The 22520-nt window shown below is 40.7% G+C and overlaps 1 protein-coding gene across 8 annotated transcripts in view; it reads left to right on the top strand.

Moving 5' to 3' along the window:
- GLIS3 (GLIS family zinc finger 3) overlaps positions 1-22520 on the top strand; it is a 665074-nt gene that overhangs the window by 339968 nt on the left and 302586 nt on the right. For all 8 annotated transcript variants that reach the window (XM_053656109.1, XM_053656110.1, XM_037148719.2 and 5 more), the window contains 2 exons: positions 13806-14013; positions 20420-21527. In XM_053656109.1, the coding sequence (XP_053512084.1) occupies positions 13806-14013; positions 20420-21527 (1316 nt within the window). The remainder of the gene's footprint in view (positions 1-13805; positions 14014-20419; positions 21528-22520) is intronic.

The following is a 22520-nucleotide window of genomic DNA, read 5'->3' as shown; positions in this document are numbered from 1 at the left end:
TAAAACTTAACAAAAAAATCAGTTTGCATTTGCCAAGTTTCTGAGGTAAAATTGTTCTTTTCAAGGCTACGTGTCAAAAAAAAGAAGTCGGTCGAGCTGTATACACCTTCCCTACAAATTTTTTTCGGCCTCTACGCTTTCTTCCTCCGGACAGACAGACGTATTGCTAGGATTCCTTGTGCTGCTGGTGTCAGATGACAGAGCAACCAATAAGGGGCACGATTTCTCAATCTTTGTTTCCCTTTACCTTCTCTCTTGAGGTACAATAACAATGATTGCCGTTGCCATATCTCCCCGCCCTCCCCCAAACCACTCTGACTGACACATTTTTGAAGAAGGTAGTGGGAAAATCTTTCCAAACAAAGGTGCTTGTGTTTAAGCAGGAAGGTAGAAGTTGTTCTTTCCCTTTTTTATTCATTGGTTTGTAGTTCTGAACACGGAGCAAAATCTCTTCTGAATGGTTACAGGGTTTTGCCATCGCTAGCTCAGAATACTGAATAGAAGACCAAAGAAAAGACACTTTCCTTTATTAATATTTTTTTCTTGAGGTATCACAAAATGAGTACCTGCAGAATAGGTTTGTATAACTAGTAATAGCTGTAAGAGAGAAGAAAGGGAAGGGGATATTTGTGAAATTTGGCAAAAATGATTTATTTCTTCTGAGTCTTTCAGCTTTTAAACATAATTTGGTTTCTCAAAGTATGAGGGAGGAGACCTTAACCCCCCCCCCCGACTTATATCTTCCGCATTGAGGACCCCATGTAGTATAGGCTTCCTCTGCTAGATAAGTGTTCTAGAAACCCATCTGGATCAGTGTACTAGCCAGCATTGTTGTGAGAGGCTGCATTTGACTTCAGTGAAACTTTTTCAAAGACTCTTTCAACAAGTTGTCCATTTCATGCTGGGTGATTTACAAGCACACCTGGTCATACAGTGTTGAGTGTTCAGCAGTTTTTAACCAAAAACAGCATAATCCATCCCCATGCCACACTCTCCCTATTTAATACTCAACCTCACCCTACGAGGCTTTTTTTTTGTTGTTTCCCTGGATGAAAAAAAGTTGTCAAAGTTCCCTTTGCTGATGTGAAAGAGGTGAAACAAAAAAATGGCAGAAGCACTAAAAGGTGTTAAAATTGATGAGTTCAAAACTGTTTTGAGCAGTGGGAAAAAGTCTCCATTGATAAGTGTATTGCATCAAATGGAGAGTAATTTGAAAGTGATGAAGTTGGAACATGTAAGAATAAATGCGAAATTATTTATAAATAAATTCTGGGGTTTTTGGGGTCCCATCTCGTATGGTGACTCTGAAACATATATCTAAGTGCAAAAATTGCACATACTTGTTAGATTGGTAGACTTGTTTGGAAGCGAATTATATTGACTCCATTTTAAAATGGACAGAATGATCTCACTAACATTGGTGTCTAAACAGTCTTCCTTATTGAAAATATTTTTGGAGATAACCTTCATAATTTTTTGGCTCATTGTAAGGAGCTAATATTATCCAGTGATTCATAGGGATTCATTGTAACATTTTCTTCCAAACTATAGATTTGTATCAAGGTTCATGTTCCTCTCATTGTGCAAGAATCCAAGTAAGCCCTCTGACTTTCCCTGTTATTTTTGTTTTGTTGTGGAATGTTTAGAACAAAGAGGGGGAACAAATTCTGGCAGAGTTTATAATGTTGTTCTCCTGAAGCAGTCAAAAAGGAGGCACTCTAACTATCAAATTAAGACCTCCGGTAAATTGATCCTTGGAGAATTGGGGAGGGATTTTATTTCTCTCCTTCCCATTTACTTTCAAAGCCATAAGATCTTAGCATTGCTTACGATTTGTGATTCTCTTCTAAAAATGTGTGTGTTACTCAGGAAATAAGTTTTCAGCTCAATTAGTATTCAAGTTTTTATTCACATTTATTCTCAGCTTTCACATTTAACTTAGGTAAATAACACTGCCCCTTTACAAATTTTAGGCATAACATAAGCATTATTCTTTTTTGAAATCATTAAAAATTTTTTTTCAATTACCATTGACATACATTATTATATTAGTTTCAGGTGTACAGTCCAGTGATTAGACACCTTACTAAGGGATCATCCTGATAAATTTCAGACCTATGTGACACCATACATAGTTATTAGAATATTATTGACTATATTCCCCATGCTGTACTTTACATCCCCATACCTATTCTGTAACAACCATTTGTATTTCTTAGTCCCTTCACCCTTTTTGTCCTTCTCCCAAACCCTGCTTTCATTTGGCAACCATCAAAATGTTCCCTGTAACTATGATTCTGTTTCTGTTCTGCTTGTTCATTTATTTTGTTTTTTAGATTCAATTGATAGATATGTATTCATTGCCATTTTATTGTTCGTAGTCTTAATCTTTTCCGCCTCTTCCTTCCCCTTTATCTCCCTCTCCTTCTTCTTCTTCCCCTTTAGCATTTCATATAATACTGGTTTGATGGTGATGAATTCCTTTAGCTTTTTCTTATCTGAGAAGCTCTTTATCTGTCCTTTGATTATAAATGATAGCTTTTCTGGGTAGAGTAATCTTGGTTGTAGGTCCTTGCTTTTCATCACTTTGAATATTATTGCCAATACCTCTGGCTTGCAAAGATTCTTTTGAGAAATCAGCTTATCATTTTATAGGAGCTCACTTATAGGTAACTAACTGCTTTTCTCTTGTTGCTTTCAAGGTTGTCTCTTTGTTTTTAAACTTTGGCATCTTAATTATGATGTGTCTTGGTGTGGGCCTCTAGGGATTCATCTTTTTTGGGACTCTTTGCACTTCCTGAACTTGTATGTCTTTTTTACCCCTCCAAGTTAGGGAAGTTTTCTGCATACTTTTTCAAATAGGTTTTAAATTCCTCCTTCTCTCCTCCTTCTGACACCCTCTGATGTGAAGATTGGTGCATTTGAGGATATCCCACAGGCGTCTTATGGTATCCTCATTTTTTAAAATTCTTTTTTATTTTTGCTGTTCTGGTTTGGTGTTTTTTGCTTCCTTATATTCCAAATCACTGATTTGATTCTTGGCTTTATTTACTCTACTGTTGATTTCCTGTAAATTATTCTTCATTTCAGTTAGTGTACCTTCATTTATGACTGGTTCTTTTTTAATGTTGTTGAAGTTCTCACTAAGTTCCTTGAGCACCGTTATAAGCAGTGTTTTGAACTCCACATCTAGTAAATTGTTTGTCTTCATTTTTAAAAAATATATTTTTTCTAGAGTTTCATTCTGTTCTTTCATTTGGGACATGTTTCTTTGTCTCCTCATTTTGGCAGTTTCCCTGTGTTTGTTTTTATATATTATGCAGAGCTGCTATGTCTCTTAGGCTTGGTAGAGTGGCCCAGTGTAGTAGGTGTTCTGTAGAGTCCAGTCGCACAACCTTCCCAACCGCCCAAGCTGGGCACTTGAGGTGTACACTTTGTGGGCTGTGTACACCACTCTTGTAGTTGAACCTTGGTTGCAGTTGGCGTGTCAGTGTAAGGAATTTACCCCTAGGGCAATTGGCTGCAAGGACTAGCTACTACTACTAACCACTGACCTCTTACCACTGTTAGAGGATCAGCTATTCAGGGGCTCACTTACTTCAGCGGGGCTCTTGTACCTGCTGAGTCTGTTCATTAGGTATGTTGCTTGTGGAGGTGGTTGGGTGTTGGTACTTTGATGTGGTCTGAAACTGCCTACTGGGTATACTGGCTTTGGGTCCTACCAGGATGTGTAGGCCACAGTCGGCTGCTGCCTGTGTTTTGCCTGGGCCGCCTGACATGAGCTACAAAGTGATCTGCAGATGGCTGCTACTCATGGGCTTGGAGTTGTGCAGACAAGGCCAAGATGTGAACCAAGGCTGGCTGATGCTCATGCCAGGGCTGGGGATACTTACTGAAAGGTGCAAGGCATACTAAGGCCAGGTGCTACTTGTTTGAGAGATTTTTAGAAAACTCTGAAATATGAGCCATGATAGGCCATTCACATGGAAAAGTCCCTGGAAACAGCTTCTGTGGGCCCAAAAGTTGAGTGCAGTGAAGGCTCAGGGAATCACCAAGGAGAGGCAGACAGTATGAACCAGGTTGATGGAGACTCAGATATGGTCCCTTCCTGTTGGCTCTGTTGGGGAAGGCTCAGTGAAGGAACAATGGCTTCTGCCAGCACTTCTGTCTGGGAGAAAGTTGCTCCATCCCAGCTCTTGCTCTGATGCTGTACAGTGTAGTTCCTCCCCATATGTCCCTTGTTCCTTTCAAGCTGCTACCCCAGTGCAAGAGCTCAGAGGGAGTGAGTCTTAGTAACTCCTTGCACAGGCCCTTTAACAGGAATGCCTGAGATTTCAACCATTTGTCTCACTCAGCAAAATCCCTGTTGGTGTTTACAGCCAGAAGTTATGGGAACTTCTCTTCCTGGCTCTGGAACCCTGGGCTTGGGAGACTGGTGTGGAGCTGGGGTGGAGCTCCACTACTCAGGGAGGACCTCTGCAACTAAGATATCCCTCCTGATTTTTATCTGCTATATGTGGATGTGGGACCAGCCTGTTCTTCTTCTCTGCTCCTCCTACCAGTCTCGATGTGCCTTCCTCTTTAATTTTCTAGTTGTAGGAGTTTCATTCAGGCAGATTTCAGGTGGTTCTGAATGACGGTTTTCTGTAGTTTAGTTGTAATTTTGATGTGATTGTAGGAGGAAGTAAGTACTGTGTTTACCTATGCATCCATCTTGACCAAAGTCTCATTGCTCTTTTTTTATAGCAGCATTATTTATTTTTAACTTTATTTTTGGCTGTATTTTTGTTACCATTTATCCCCTTATATGCCCCCCCCCCCCATAACCACACTGTTGTCCATGAGTCCTTTTTCCTTTTTGCTCCATCACTCCATCCCCTAACTTTCTACCCAGAGCTGTCAGCCTGCTCTTTAAGAGTCTGTCTCTATTTTGCTTGGTAGTTCAGTTTTTTCAATACATTCCATGTATAAGTGAAATCATACAGTGTTTGTGTTTCTCTCACTGGCTTTTTTCTCTTAGCATAATGTTCTCCAGGTCTGTTCATGTTGTTGCAAAGGGTACAAATGTTCTTTTTTTTTAATGGCTAAGTACAATTCCATTTTGTAGTTGTCTTGTCCTCTCATCTGTTGATGGACACTTGGGCTACTTCCATATTGTGGTGATTGTAAATGACACTGCAATGAACATAGGGATGCTTATGTTCTTTCAAATTAATGTTTTGTGTTCCTTTGGATATATTCCCAGAGGTGGTACCTCTGGGATAAAAGGTAGATACAGTTTTAATTTTTTGAGGTAACTCCATACTGCTTTCCACAGTGGCCGCGCCTGTCTGTATTCCCAACAACAGTATAAAAAGGTTTCCCTTTCTCCACATCCTTGCCAACATTTGTTGTTTGTTGATTTATTGATGATAGCCATTCTGACAGATGTGAGATGGCATCTTATTGTGGGTTTAATTTGCCTTTCTTTGATGATTAGTGAAGTTTCTTTTCATATGTCTTTTGGCCGTGTGTATGTCCTCTTTGGAGAAGTGTCTATTCAGGGACTTTTATGGAAAGGAAGAATTAACATCATTAAAATGTCCACAGTACTCAAAGCGATCTATAGATTCAATGAAATCTCCATCAAGATTCCTATGACATATTTCACAGAACTAGAACAAATATTTCAAAAGTTTATATGGGACCACAAAGGGCCCCACATGGCAACAACAGTCCTGAGAAAGAAGAGCAAAATTGGGGGATACACTCTACCAAATATCAAACTACACTATAAGGCCATAATAATCAAAACAGCCTGGCAGTGGCATAAAAACACACACATAAGTCAATGGAACAGAATAGTCCAGAAATAAACCCATACCTTTTATAGTTGATTACTGTTTGAGAGAGGAAGCAAGCATATACAATGAACTAAAGATAGTTTATTTGAAAAGTGGCATTGGGAAAATTGGACAGATACATAGAGAAAAATGAAAGTAGACCACCTTCTTATGCCATACAGAAGAATAAGTTCAAAAAGATCAAAGACTTAAATATTAGACCCAAAACCATAAAAACTCTGGAAGAAAACATAGGCAGCAAAATCTTAGACATTGTAGACATTTTTATTGGGTATATCTCCCAATGTAGATATGTGGACAGAGGGGTCCCCCCCAGTCATCGCTTTATATAGTTAAGGGGTCTCACCAGTAGGCAGTTTTGCCCTTTCTCATCCAATTTCTGCTTTTGGTCAGCTTTGTGGGAGAAGCAACTTAGGAAAAACATGATGTTAATTTGTGGAGAAGGGTTTGGAATCTAGTATTTCTTACAGGCTCTTCAACAACTCTTTTTATTTTTTTCTTTATAAGGTCATTTGGGGTTACTCTGTTCCCTCAGTTTATGGCTACATGACTTGGTCCAGGCCTCGTGACTCAAGCTTCTTGAGACCATGACAACATCTTCCCAGCTTGGTTTCCTGCCTTCAGTCTTCGCTCTGCTTCCGTATTCCTGAAAACAGTTAGACTGCCCTCTTCATAGTCCTTCAACTATCACAACCATGCTGAAAACCTACTATAGCACTTACAGGAGCCTTCCCTTGGACGTCCTGTGTAATATACTGCTTTCCTAAGAATGTGAATGCCTAAGGCTTATAGAGAACTCACGTTGCTAAACACTACTATAAGTGCCTTACATGCATTGACCTATTAGTTTTCCAGACAGCCTAATGAAGGTAGGTACAGTGATCAACCCATTTTCCAGATGAGGAAACAGAGGCACAGAGAGTTTAAGGAACTTGCCCAAGGTCAAACAGCTGGTAAGTGAAGCCATTCTGACCTTAGCATCTCCGTTCTTTACCATTTCCCCATGCTGCCTCCATAACTTTCCTAGCACATCCCTTCACTTCACTTTGGCCAGCCTACCCTTTGTACGGCTGTCTCCCTTCCTCTTATTGACAGACTCAGATTAAGTCTTACCTCCTCCAGTTTATACATATCTTCTTGTTTGAACTCTTTCTGTGCTGAGTATTGTGGCAACTCAGTTTAAGGCTGCATGTGTCCTAATGGTTTCATGTGTTGATTAAAACTCTCCAACTGGCCAGAAGCACTTTGAGGGCTAATTCAAAGACCTAGGACTTCATTAGTGCAGTGCAGCACTGAGCCCACAAGTAGTACTTAGTAAATGTTACCTAGTCATGATCTTGGGGAAACTGAGGCATTTTTCTCCCATGAAAGTATGCTTCCTCCCTCCCTTCTTATCTCTTCTTATATTTATGGAAGTCCAGTCTTAACAGAGCAAATACTATATAATAATTTCATCTGGAATTAAATTATATTCACAGGTTAATCCCACAGATACGCCTTGGTTTAAAGCCATCTAAATTAGATTGTAAGCGAGAATTATCTTATACTCGTTTATGTATCTGCACTCCCTAGAGCACATACTATAGCACAAAGCAGGGACTCAAAAGACCTTATCAGTGAGCAGCAAATCACTAAATTGGGCCTGTACTGGTGTTTCAGTTTTTCAGAGTAATGGTTTGCTTATTTAACAAATATATCTGCTCTAGTCCCATGGGATGGTTAGAAAATTTGTTGAGGGAAAAGCAATAAAATGTGCTTACATTTCCTCTTTGGTTTTCTGGGCTAATCGTTGGTGAACTTTATTTAACACTCTTGGTATCCTAAGAGTCTCTGTGGAGCAGAACAACAGCTTTCAGTTAACTTGGCAAATCATTACACGAGAAAACAGAAGGGTCAGCATAAGCACTCTCTACTAATTAGTTGGTAATTGATGTACAATAGACTGGTGGGACTTTAGAATATAAATTTTGGGGAATGGTGTCTAATACATCTTTACATCTTTACGAGGTGATTTGGAGCTGTGCATTCTTAATAACATCTTATCAGGAGTGCCCAAGTGGTGAGGAACAGGAATGAGGCTTCATGTCCAGGAGCCCAGGGAACTGAGTGGTACAGGAAGGAATACGATATATTTTAATCTCTCTGGGTATAAATACAGTTCCATTTAATGCAGGGATGAAGTGAAATGAGTAATGCTGGTGATTCCATACTTTGTGGCCAACATTCCTGAATGCTGACTAAGGTTGGAAGAGTGTTGGTGTGAAAGTTATCTTTGTGGGATAAACTTGGTAGATTCAAGCTGAACTTCTTTGTGGTAGAATATTGCATGATTCATGGGAACCTGCATTAATTTGGATTCTATGTGACCTATTTACTGGCTGGGACAAAGTAACTCACTTTGGAAAAGAGTCACAAAAATAGTCTTTCTGTGACCTCCTCCTACTTTTTAAACTTGATCTCCTAAATCTTTATCAACCAGCTATGAAATTGTCAGTCTTGCTCTAACTTGCTTCCATAACCATCGCTGTCTTATGCTGTCATTTACCACCATGTGGCCTCTTCCTCATGTCCAGTGTTATGCCATCCTTCAACCTTCCTCCCCATCTCCACCACATTAATCTTGGGTGAACTTGGTATCCAGCAGGGGTACACCCCTATCTATAGCACATTGTCCCAGATGCGTGCCCGAGGGCCAACTGAATCAGCCTCATGTGGCTTAGGTGGTTTGAGGTGGAGCCTGTGAACTTGTATTTTTTGAAAAACTTTCCTGGTACTACAAATGCTCCAACCAGGTTTGGAGCCATTGGAGAACTCAGGCTGACTGAACCAGCCTTCTAAGCTCTGTTTTCTCCCTTTCCTCTGGCTTCCCTTTCTCCTTTTGCAGGCAGTCCTGACTTTTCCTCATTTTCCCCGGTATGCACCATGCCTCCTCTCTTGTTTTCATGTCTACATCCTACCATCTCTTTCTTATTCATGCATTCATTCTTCATGTTTTAATTTACTGTTTTCCAAAGTGTGTTACTTAGGATGCCAGTCTTAAGAGAGTCTAGAAGAGAAGAAAAGCCCCCTAAACAGGTATATTTTGCACACTATTTGCTCCTCTGGAAGGTTTATTATATGCATTTGAATTTTTTAAAAGGCATGCAGTGGTTTTGGACAGAATATATGTGGTACTCAGAATGCCATCCACTCAGATCATTATCTGAGCAGTAAACATATTTTTAAAAAACATTGTGCAGTCACTAAAAAGTGGTATTTAAAAATGAAAACTAGTGCACACATAGCTGGCACATCTGGCAGTCAGAAAAGTTACATGGTTTGTTTTCAGAGAATGACAAGCCAAGGAACATTCTAACTTGGCCAGTTGAAAACTTTTTTTCTATCTGTGGTGACACCTGGCTTAAAAAAATTGGCTTCAGATTCCAAATAGATAGAATGTTGGAAATAGGTAGAGAATTAAATAGGCTCATTTACTATCTTGTTGCATGCAAAGAATTGTGAAGAACTTTTATTTCAAGAAGGTGAATGGAGCAAAAGTGTGCTCACAGTCATGAACAATAATAAGAAACACAACAGTAGCTATTAATACATTGAGTACCTACTGTGCGTTAGACAGTGTGCAGGTGAGAAGACACAGTCATGGAGATGAGGCACGCAGATGTTCAAGTAATATGCCCAAGTAACACAACTAACAGGGTGCAGGGTGCATCCTAGGCAGACTGGCAAGCCCACACTTCAACTGCTGCACAATTCTGAGTCATCTGAGGGTATTCATCCTGTCTGGAATTATGACAAAAAAATTAGATGGTTACATTGAGCCCAGTGGCCCAAGTTCAAACTGTCGTTTGCCTCTATCTTTGAGACAAATGATGCCATTTCCCAGAACATTCTCACAGATGTGTCACAAATATTACCTATTCCCAAGAAATTTAGCATTTAGCCTAAGACTTAAAGGATGCCATATGTGAACTTACCAGAAGCTGTCACTCCTCTGTGGTAGATGGGGTTCAAGTTGACCAGGGTATTTGGAAGTGGAGGGTAATATAGTAAAAATGATGGAGATGCAGGAAGTTAGCAGTACTGTGGAAATGTGTCAAAGGATGGACTTAGTTGGAGTTATTGAAAAACAGCACTGCCTTTTAAAAAGAAAACTCAGAAGGTTTTGGTTGAAAAATCTGTCAGTATTTGATATTCCTGTATATAACTATCTTTTCATTCATTCATTTCTTCTTTTTAAAAAATGTTTAATTGTTCAAGTCCAGTTGTCTCCATCTTCCCCTGACCACTATCCCTCCCCCAACCCTCCCCACCTCTCACTCTGGATCCTACCCCCCTTTGGCTTTGTCCATGCATCCTTTATACATGTTCCTTGACTACCCTTCCCTTCCCCCCCCCGTTATCCCTCTCCCTCCTTTCCTCTTGTTACTGTAATTTTGTTCTTTATTTCAATATCTCTGTTATATTTTGCTTTCTTGTTTTGTTGATTAGGTTCCACTTATAGGTGAGATCCTATGATACTTGTCTTTTACCACCTGGCTTATTTCACTCAGCATAATGCTGTCCAGATCCATCCATTCTGTTGCGAAGGGTGGGATCTCCTTTTTTTCTGCTACACAGTATTCCATTGTGTAAATGTACTGTAGTTTTTTGATCCATTCATTTACTGGTGGGCACTTAGGTTGCTTCTAGCACTTGATTCTTGTAAATTGGGCTGCTATGAACATAGGGGTGCATAGGTTCTTTTGGATTGGTGTTTCAGGGTTTTTCTGGTATCTTCCCAGCAGTGGAATTGCTGGGTCAAAAGGCAGTTCCATTTTTAGTTTTCTAATGAAATTCCATGCTGTTCTCTACAGTGGCTGCAACAGTCTGCAATCCCACCAAAGTGCACTAGGGTTCCCTTTTCTCCACAACCTCTCCAACACTTGTTTGTTGATTTGTTTATGATGGCCATTCTGGCCATTGTGAAGTGGTATCTGATTGTGGTTTTAATTTGTGTAATTCATTCATTTCTACTTAAATTCATTGACAGATTTTGTTGTTTGTGCTCTGTTCAGGGTCTGGACTAGGTGCTGAGGAAACAGAGATTCCTTAAACAAGGGCTTTACTTTTAAAAAGCAGCAAAGTACAAAAGGGGAGGATATGACAGGCATGTAAATATTTCAGTTCCCTGAAGGTTTTGTGGCAGATGTGTTATGAGAGACTGCAGGGAAATGAAAAGAAGAATTGGTCCTACCTTCCCAGTGTGCAGTGGGAGTGGGGGAAGTCAGAGAGGATGTGACCTTTGAATTGAGACCTTGAACACGCAGAGGTGCGCACTAGACAGACAGGTTAGGGTAAGAGCATTCTAGGCAGAGAAGATCGTGAGCAAGACAAGGATTAGAAATACCTCAGCCATAATATTGATACTTAGCTACTTAAGGTGTGCATGTTTTCACCCCAGAACATCTCTGAAATCTCAACACCATGCACTGATTTAATTTACAGCTCAGCACATGTTCTTACTGGTACATAAAATAATGGTATGCCTTACAATATATGGCATCTTAGATTTGATGTAAGAATGTGTTAATATGTTTTACTACCAAGTAGTATTTCTTGGGTGTGCTGTTCTTGATGCTAATGTGTGTTTGTTTTAGAGGTAGACATTAATACCTTTTTACTGAGGTGGAAGCAGGCATGAAGTGAGTGAGTTGCTTAGATAAATACACGACATTAATTTGACAGAATATTGACATCTAATGTTGCTTTTCTTTTAATCCTCACCAGAGGATATGTTCATTAATCTTAGAGAGACAGGAAGGAAATCGGGGCAGAGAGAATGAGGGGGTGGGGAGAGAGATGTGAGAGAGAAACATTGATTGGTTGCCTCTCACATGCAGCCCAACCAGGGGTGGAACCCATAACCTAGGCATGCGCCCTGATTGGAATCGAACTTTTTTTGTGTGTGAGACAACACCCCAACCAACTGAGCCACCCAGCCAGGGCTGATGTCTCTTAATAGCTGTAACTGGTAAGGATGGGACCTGAGCGGAGAATTTGAGTGTCTTTTTTACCGGACTAGGCTATGAACCATCACATTGCCTTTTTTCCAAGATAAAGGAGGATTTGAAAAGCAAATGGCATGCAGTTTGTCGGCATTTAATATACTAAGTTTATTGTTATTGCACAAAAACGTATCCACTACTCTTAATAATGACATGAAACCCTGATGGTACAGTGTTAGGAGTTATGAAGACAGATTGATCGTCTATAACTGACCTTTCAAGGCACAAGAAGATCCGTCAGATATAAGCTGCAGGGAAAGAGGTAGAGGGAAGGTTCTGGCTTGTGTATCTTAAAAAAATGTAATTTTCTCTCAGAGCTAATGATCTTGGAAAGTATCCACAGAGTAAATGAAGCATCAAGCACCTTTAAGCAACCAGGTGTAGTGAAAATATGCCCTGGTGGAATCTATTTCTGCTCTGACCATAAATCCCTGTGTGACCTTGGGCAAGTCCGTTACCACTTGGATTTTAGTTTTCCAGAGGGCTGGACTATATACCAGGTTTCCTGCCAGGTAATGATGTTGTTACTCTCCCAGCATTTTAAAGATCTGGTTTCATTAATGGGAGCATAGTGATTGCTCTAAAGTCTTGTTTATTTTTCAGTTTTGTGAGCTCTTGGGAGAGAATGTTACAGAAGATGACAGTCTTTTGGGGAAAACAAAATGGGAAATTATACCCCCTAGGACTAAGGAAAGTTACAGGGATGCTTTTCTACCTACTTTGGTCCCAAATATATCAATGAGGGAGATGGGAAATTTTGTGAGAAAAATTTAGAGCCTCATTTGTTAAAAACTGAGATTATATTTATTTTTGTTTGTTTGAAATAGGAACAGAGTGTGCAGTCACTGAGACTTGACCAGGTAGTTTGCAAAGAAGGTTTGAAAAAATACATCCATGCAAAAAGAATGTCTAAAATGATTCAACCCTTATTTTTTTTGTAAGTGAGTCATGACAGTGTTTTCCTTTCTTCTCTTTGCTTTTCACTTTTCCCTAACGACACAGATTCTTGTGGCTTTCTTTTCTTTTTTTTTACTTTTCCTTTTGGGTATGTACCAAATTTTACTACATTCGAAGATTGTTGGTAATAAAATGAAAAATCTATGTCTAATTAGAATGAGTGGTTTTTTTTTGTGGCTTTCTCATCCTTTTTTGAAAACTGGGTGTGTGTCCAATGACAGAGTGTTGGGATGAAAAGGAGAAGTCCAGAGTGGAGAGACGCAGCCAGATTATATTGTTTGAAAGAGGCTTTTAGCAAGGCCAGAATTGGTACAAAGTAAACCAGTTAAACAAGTTTGTTTGTTTGTTTTCCCAACCAGCAGCATCAACTTTCCTTGCTGGGTGCTTTAAGATATTAGTTAGTCTAGAAAAAACTTAGTTTGATGTTAGTAATCCCATCTACTTACCACCTTAACTCTTTAGGTAAGGAGATGATAAAATGATTCTTAATATCACTGGGCACTTCTACAGAGAAGGAGCAAAATGCAAGCACATTTCGTGTAAGTGGTGATTATAGATGAGTTTCTATTGTAGCATTATTGCTTTTTCATTGCAATCGAAGGCAGCTTGTTTTAAAGGTTTTATGTATTTATCTTTAGAGGGGAAGGGAAGGAGAGAGGGAGAGAAATATCAATGTATGGTTGCTTCTTGTGTGCCCCCTGCTGGGAACTGGCCTGCAACCCAGGCATGTGCCCTGACTGGGAATCAAACCGTGGTTATTTGGTTTGCAGGCCCGTGCTCAATCCACTGAGCTACGCCAGCCAGGGCTGGAGGAAGCTTTTTGGTATCACCAATACTAAAAAAGAAAAAAGATCCGGGGACTGTCTCTAAAGACGGGTCCTGACAAAAGTGTGCACATGTGTGTATTTACTGATTTCTGATGTAAGGGACATAAAAGCTAACCTGATTCATTTGTTTTTAGGGGCTCTTGGCTTTGGGCCTCAGTGCAAGTCGATTGGAAAAGGCAGCTGCAACAATCTAGTGGTCACCAGCAGCCCCATGATGGTTCAGCGACTGGGACCCATTTCACCTCCAGCAAGCCAGGTCTCTACAGCATGCAACCAGATCAGTCCTAGCTTGCAGAGGGCAATGAATGCAGCCAACCTGAATATACCTCCTTCAGATACCAGGTCTCGAGTTACTTTTTTTCCCCTTCTTATGGTATAATCACACCCCAAGAGTGTTTTCCCTTCCCTTTCTGAACACACACACACATACACACACACACACACACACACACTTGCTAAAAGTACTTTTAATTGGGAGCTTTTTTAGGGGAATGTGTACAAAAATTATGTGCCATAATATCTTAATTGGGAGGAATGTTTTAAATGATTTAATACCTGCTGTCTTCTAGTGTGAGTGAAATTGATTCCCAGTGTGAGGTTTTTGGGGCCTCACTAAAGTCCAGAGTGTAAATGTCAATTCCTGGTAAAGCAGGTCACGTGACACGGCCTAGAAGTTGAGGTGTTCCATGTGTATCTGTCTTACCTGTTCATTTTTTAGTGTGTATTTTGCACTGTCTCCAGGCTGCTTTACAGGCTGTTTCGTCTGTCCACTTACTCCCCTATCCATCTACCCAAGTACCTATTAAGTACCTTATGGGTGCATAATACAATAGTGAAAGTTTAGGGAGATAGTAGTAGAATGAAGACAGAAATCTTGAATTTCAAGACTTTGTGATGTGTCTGGGAAGACATACTTTCATGTGTGGGTTATGTAACATTTCAACACAGTGTCTGATTAGGTGCCAGAATGAGTAGGTCTAAGAAATGCTGCATATCACTCCACGGGAGAGAACTGAATCGGAAAAGGGACACCACCCCCTCAGATGAATATATCTCTTAAGGATCATATTGGAGGGGGACATAAAAACAAAATACTGTGCAATATTAAGGTCCATTTCTATGTCTGAAATGAATTATTTCATCTTCTAGAAGTTGCCCTCTTGAAGGAACACAATCTAAACCTTGTGCCTCTTAGTCCTGGCTCTGTTTGAACTGATTTTGCAGAGGAATTTGACTCTTCAGACCTCTTTGTCCTCTTCTTGGCAGGGGCAGGAGGAGGGGGGGAGTCGGGGGGGGCTGGAAATCTACTGAGATTCCTGGTAGTTCCGGGATCCTTCTTCTTCTTCTTCTTCCTTCTTTTCCTTCTACCCCTCCTTCCCCTTCTTGTATATCTGCACCGTCCTCTTAGCCACTATTTGAGACTGTAAGATTATAGCTCCTGGATCATTTTTTTTACACCAGTTTTTTCATGATATGGAAACTTGTTTTTTACCTGAGGTCTTTTGCGATGGAAAGCTGCTGTTGTCATTTCTCCATTGATGATTGTGCCTTGAGGGACTCCTCAGACTTGCTGAGTGTTGCATGTACAATTAACTGTACTGGTGGGGTAGATGTCATTGGGAAGCCTTTGGCTTCCTGTCGGTGGCAAGTACAGCCCATGCCTTGGAGGCAGAGAACCATAATTAATGGAGAAACTGACAGTAGGTAGGCAGGGCACAAGCTGCTCCAGCCATGTACTTTAATGCAGTCTCTTTCATGGTTTGACCAGGGAAGGGTTATTATCTCAGTGTTTCCTGACATATTTGATTCCTTATCACAATTTTATATCATTTAAAGACAACATCTTAAAGATGTATTGACATATGTTTTGACTAGGTATTCTATGAGTTCTCCTATTAAAAAAAATATATAGTAGAATAGGCAAAGAAACAGGGGTTGGAAAGTGGCTTGGTGAAGTATGAAACTTAGTTTTAGCAAGTTGGAAAGGTCACATTTAGTTGTGACCCTTGGTTTGTGTGTTCTATCAGAGGAGAGAAAGGGTAGGAGGCAGCAGCAGTTCAACTGGAAGGCGTTTGCTGTCTAGAGATAAAGATGGAGAGAGTATCAGCTTTATGTTCTATCCAGGGGGGGATGGGGTAAGTGTAGGGGAGAGGGGGCATGAACCGTGCAGTCTGAGTGAGGGCCACCCTATAGAAAGCCGTGAATTTTATTTTCCCCTGATTATCTATGTAATTCTTACTCATTGTAGAAAATGTGGAAAATATGGAAAAGCATAAGGCAGTAAATGACAGTCATCCTGAGTCCAGCCACCCATAGGCAGCCATGGGTGGAATTTTGATATACATCCTTCCAGTTATGTGGAAACACGTAAGTTATAAGCATAGGTTTTCCTTTGTGCATAATCGATCTGATCACCTACATAGTGTTGTAATTACTTTGTTCATTTAACATAAATGCTTTCTTTTGTAATGAAAGTACTCACCATCATACCTAGCCAAGATTCCCTTTTATTTATAAAGTATATAAATAAAACTATAATTTTATCAGCCTTTTATTATGGGGCATTTAGTTTTATTTTACTGATATAAGTCATACTTTATTTAATCAGTCCTATGAATACTTTGTTGCATATCTCTGGTTATTGGAATAAACTCTTAGAAGTAAAATTTTCTGGATATGTTTAATTTTGAGGCTTTGATATGTATTCTTAAAACCGCACTGCAGGAATGACTGAACCCATTTGTAAACTCACCAATAGTCTGAGAGTTCCTGTTCTCTTATCAAACACTAGGAATTATTATTTTGATTACTTTTGCCAATATGATGTGAAAAATGATATTTTAAAAAGTGTATCGTTTAATTATTGATAACATTGAGTAGTTTTTATAGATTTACCGACTATATTCCTTTTTTTGACTTTCTTTGAGCTTTTTATTTTCTGGAGTGCTTATCTTGGAAAAAGTACTCTTCCTTTCCTTTGCTGGGTTATGTTTAACCCAGTGATGAGAATCATGCCCTAATGGTGCACTTTGACCTTTATTGATTTCCCAGCCATTTCTGACTAGCCCTGCTTAACGAGAAATGGGAACTATACCTGGAGACCAGGAGCCATCCTGGGTGGGCAGTGCCAACACTCTTCTTCCAGGCACCGTCGCAGGCACTTTCCCTAACGTGACAAGACCGAGGCGCTGATACAACCTCATGCAGTCACTGCATATACAAATTTGGTAAAAGTTGGACAGTAGAAGAGCTTGGATGCTATTTGCATAGATTTTGTGTATGTTTAGTTTCTCTAGTGCTTTCACGTCTATTGTGATTCGACATTTTATGATTGAATATTTATAAACTACCCCTGGTTTATAGATGATGGACCTCAGCCACAAAGTCTAAGGGCTTTGCCCAGTGTTGCTTAGCTTGTCAATTACAAAGTTCAACCATCTATCTAATAATGTCATTTCAGATCCCAAAAAGCGCCACATTTTTCTCTTTTAAACCAGAAATTATTAAGGTAATTTTCAGGGATGGAATTTCCTAAAGTTTCCTTTTAGGTTGCACTGTGTTCACAAAGCTCAGAGAAGGCCAAGGGGGCTGAGAATGGAGTTGGGGTTCTCTCTCTGTCAGTTCTGACATTTTATAAACTCATCCTGCATTTAGATGCAGTGTTAACTCTTCAGAGATTTGTCCAGGCACATAGACAAGGATTTTCATATAGAGTAGGAGATATATATATATCCCTCCCCTCCCTTTCCTTCCCCACCTCCCCTCCCTTCTCCACACACACACAAACACACATCAGTTTGAGGAATTACATACAATGTGTAAGTTAGTATTTCTTTTGAGCTTGGCCTTGAACCATGCAATTCACATCACTCCTTTTATGTCCCCATGAAAGTTACTAGCCACTGTAACCTGTTTCACTGGTAGTTTCTGAGTCTTTCGTATTGGTTTTATTTCGTCTGAGCTATATTGCTTTTTTCCCCCCTGCATATAGCTCCAAATCACCTAGTCACCAGAAATAATTTCCTAAGGGCCAGATAAACATATGGAAATGGAGACTGCTGTCAGTAAGGTGATAGAGCCCCAGCTCTGTCCCTCTTCTTCCCATGGCGTGGTGCGCATAGCAGCAGGGGTTACAGGAGAGCTCTTTGGAAGCTTTCACAGTCACTTAACATATTGTTGTAGAAAGAGAACAGGAAAAGTGGGTTTCAGTTGTAGCTTGGGTGACTTTAAGCCTGTTGCACCAGGTCCTTTAATCAAGCAGAGCCTTATGGACCACATGTGGGATATGGTGTGAGGCACAGAGGGTGTGCATGGTCCAGCTAGGTGACCACCTATCAGATGCTGCTTCATATGCAGTCCTGTAAGAAGTTTGGTCCTTAAGTAGAAGTCATTTTAAAAATTCAGTTTATTTACCTCACAGGCCATATCAAATGAAGTAACGAATGTGTAGGGAAAATGCTTTGTAAGCTATAAAAGATGGTTAGTTATTATTATATTGATTATTTGTTCACTCTCTTAATCAGCAATTTTTTTAAAACTTATTATGTATCTAACACTCTGGTAGGTACCAGGAGAGATAAAAATGCTCCATTCTGTGGAAAGGCTTTGAATTTTATCGAAGATGGTAATTGTATTGAGGAAGTTAGTTATGCTTAAGATGTAGTACAGACAATATGTAACTTCTCTGGAAAGAGGACTCTCACTGAGAGCTAGTGTATTGGGGGGAGATTTCATGGACTAGAACTTTGAAAGATAAAATATCTGTAATTGCACAGGAGGGATGCAGGCTAGTAGTACAAGGCCTTTGTTTTTGGAAGTTTTGTTCTTATTATGTGTTTGAAATACAAAAGAAAGTTCTCTGTATATCCTTGCCTTAGTGAATAGAATAGAATAGAATAGAATAGAATAGAGATTTTCCTTTCTGAAACATACATGATAACTGTCTTAGAAAACTGATGTTTGAGGAGTTAACATGCCTGCATGAAGTTATGCTCAAATTTCAACTGAGCTACAGTCAGGCATAATTTGAGAAAAGTATGAAACATATCTGGATAATGAAACAAATAAACATGTCTCAACATAGGCTGCCTTCAAACCAAATAGCATAATATACAAAGTACATACAGGTAGATAAAATGCTTTCTGCCTGCTATTCACTGCTTGAAAATCTGAAATGCTTCAGAGTGACAGGGACCAGGCAAATGCATCATTTGAAAATGCTCCATAAACTTTCTCAACCTCAGGGTATAAAGCAAAAGACATTGTCTGCCTCATATACAACATAACTACTGATTTGGCTTGGGTCAGAACGTAATTCCTGGATCTCCTTGGAGAAGAGACCAAAAGGTTCTCGGCATTCTATCACCAGGAACTTTCAGCTGAGCTCTGCAGGGAGAGCTGCATGCTGCGGGTGTGCTGGGAAAATAATTGAAGTGTCCATGGGGAATTAAAAAACAGATGGCTCAGAAACCACTTTGGGGCTTGCAAAAGGACTTCAGCTCAAATATAAGAATTTAGACCAAGAAAAAAATCTGTCAAGGGCAACTGGATGTAAATTCTCTCTGTGTTTGTCATTGGTAAACATTACTTCACCTGATGGAAACATCGTATCCACAATGGTGTTATCTATCACCTTATACTATGCACTTTGGAGCTGAGATATTTTCTGGCTGATATCTCCTGCTTGTAGGAAACAGGGTTCCTGGCTTCCATTTTGGAAAAAGGAGCAAAAAGAACAGAAGGGATGAGAATGCTTCTCCTTTCCCTCAGTTCATTTGCAACAGGCTGCTGTTCAGCAGCTGGAAGTAGTATATGGGTTTGTTCTGAAAAGACATCTATATATTTTTTTGACTAGTTTTTGTAAGAAAAAAAAGGGTTTCTGCAAAAAACCAATGCAGATACATATAAATAAACCATTTTTTTCTGATGTGCTCCATATCTGAGTTGAAAAGTATAATGAGTTATGTTTAGCCTTTGTGACAAATTTTGCATCCAAGGGACAAAACTTTTCTCTTCAGTGAGTTTTAAGGCAACAGTGTCATCACAAAGCAAAATGAATTTTAAAGTGGCCAGACTACATTACAAACCATTTTGGTATGCACGTAAATATTGTGACATGAGGCGTGTTTTGAAAAAGGGCAAGGAGAACAGGAGAGGAAGTACTCTGAAGTTAAGAAATGACTGTGAGGTATCCTGGATGACCCTTTGACGTTGAGGATTTACTTTTTTCTCAAATCAAGCATGGGTTTATGTTTTACCTCACCAAGTTGATTTTACTCCAACACTGGAGCACTGTTTCGACTTACATTCCCTACAATGCCTGTTTGTGGTGTGCTGCACACAGAAGGTGCTTAATAAATACTTGCTTATTTAGTTTGCCATGTCAGGCATCCATAATTATTCTCAGGTGTCTATAATTTTCCCCCCTACATTAAAAAAAGTTAAAAAATAAAGCAAAGACAATTTATTATCATTAAAGTATTAAGGTTATTTATAACAATAGATCTTTTGTTTTATTAGTCCAGTGAGCATTAGCCTTTATTGTTCTTGTTTTAGTTCCAGGTAAAATGTTATTTACCTGGAACTAAAAGCCTTGGTGTTATCTTAGCCAAAGAATGTGTGTTTAGCCGACAATGTAATTAGGGGAAATACTTAAGGGATTGTCAATGCAATGTTCTTTTAGCTTTTAAGCAATCTATATCCTGCTAAAATGTTTATCTTCCCCCTCCTTCTCTGGTTGCTGTTCCAGGTCCCTTATTTCACGTGAGTCTTTGGCCTCGACTTTGAGCCTGACAGAAAGCCAGTCTGCTTTGAGCGTGAAACAAGAGTGGTCTCACGGCTACAGGGCTCTGCCTGCACTCTCCTCCAGCCACAGCTCTCAGAATGGCATCGATCTAGGGGACCACCTCAGCCTCCCTCCTGGGACAGCCATGTCCAACAACAGTGTGTCTAACTCATTGCCATCCTACCTTTTTGGCATGGAAAATAGCCACTCTCCTTACTCTAGTCCCCGACATTCTTCGGCCAGATCTCACTCAGCCCGCTCCAAGAAGAGAGCACTTTCCTTGTCCCCGTTGTCAGATGGCATTGGGATAGACTTCAATACCATCATTCGTACCTCTCCCACGTCCTTGGTCGCCTACATCAACGGGTCGAGGGCTTCCCCGGCCAACATGTCACCGCAGCCCGAGGTCTATGGGCATTTCCTGGGAGTGCGTGGGAGCTGCATCCCCCAGCCGTGTTCGGTGCCTAGTGGCCAGAAGGGTGTACGGGTGGCCAGCGGTGGCCTGGCACTCCCGGCTTATGGGGAGAACAGCACGCTGGAGTATGAGCGAATGCAGCAGCTGGAGCACGGTGGCCTCCAGCCCGGCGTGATCAACAACATGGTGGTGCAGCACAGCCTACCAGGCTCCGACAGCCAGCCGGCCGGCCTGCTGAAGACAGAGCGCCTGGATGATTTCCCCAGTGCAGCTCTAGATCTGCCCCCCGCACCTCCTCTGCCACCACTGCCCCAAGGCCCCCCACCCCCCTACCATGCCCATCCGCACCTGCACCACCAAGAGCTGGTCCCCCACTCCCAGACGCTGGCCCTGTCCCAGACCACCTTGGAGGAGGATGGGGAGATGGACGACCTCCGGGGCAAGCACTGCTGTCGCTGGATTGACTGCAGCGCCTTGTATGACCAGCAGGAGGAACTCGTGCGGCATATCGAGAAGGTACACATAGACCAGCGTAAAGGGGAAGACTTCACTTGCTTCTGGGCAGGGTGTCCTCGAAGGTACAAGCCATTCAATGCCCGCTATAAACTGCTGATCCACATGAGAGTCCACTCCGGAGAGAAGCCTAACAAGTGCACGGTGAGTTTTCCAGAGCCTATGGGAGTCCATTGAAAGTGCATGTGTTTTTCCAGACCTAGCCCCCCAAGTCAGGGAACATTTTCTCCTTTTATGGAATTTGGATGACACATCCATTAAATTTTGACTCCTCTTCAGTCTAACAAAGGGAACAGTTTCTTTAATTGTTAGCTGTTGGGTATCCCTTCACGTCTTGATTCTCTTCTGCAAATGTAAATGATCCACCATGGCAGGGGAGGTTGATCTGCCACAGTGTCCAAAATCTTGAAAAATAGATGCAACTTGAAGTTGCTGAAATGTGCAGGGCAGAGGAACACACACTGCACCAGCAGCAAGCTTTATGTCTTTTCCAAAACAAACGTTCAGTGATTTTTCTCCCTTTCTCTAATAACCAGGCTGGTATTGGGGCCAGGGGAGGGGGGGTTCTGATATTTGGGAAGGAACTCACACTTAGCAACTTGGCTAGTAAAAACGCATGTACCCTCTCGCCTGTCTGCATGCTGCACACTCCAGGGCTGTGAGACGACTTAATGACTTATAGTCAGCATAAACACCCAGGGGATGACACAGGAGCAGAATCTCACGGGGTCTCACTGAATTTTAAGGAGACAGAATTTTGTGGAAAGGTAGAGGAGAAAGAACCAAGAGAGGAATGTCCTTTGGTATTGAAGGAAGTGGGCAGGATGTCGCTTTTTCCTCTGCCGCCCCTGTGACAACATCCATCCTGGAACTCTCTCTTTCTTGGCAAAATTGACTATCTTTAATGATATGACTTTTATGTGATTTCACAATCTTTTCACACCTAATAGAAACCCTCAGTGTTTGTGAGCAGGACATCACCCTTGGGATCACAGGGCAGCTTTGCACAATCTCAGACTGTTCACTTAACTCTTGGGGAAGAAAAGAACATGCATTTTGTAATATATTAGTTTAGATGGACAGGATTTTTTCTTTTAGAGTTAGAATCTGAGAATTGTAGGTTCTCCCTGGATATTG

Source organism: Artibeus jamaicensis, unplaced genomic scaffold (assembly GCF_021234435.1).
Source record: "Artibeus jamaicensis isolate MK-2021 breed Jamaican fruit bat unplaced genomic scaffold, CSHL_Jam_final scaffold_1964, whole genome shotgun sequence".
Taxonomy (NCBI): Eukaryota; Metazoa; Chordata; class Mammalia; order Chiroptera; family Phyllostomidae; genus Artibeus; species Artibeus jamaicensis.
This window is presented reverse-complemented; position numbering and strand designations above follow the sequence as displayed.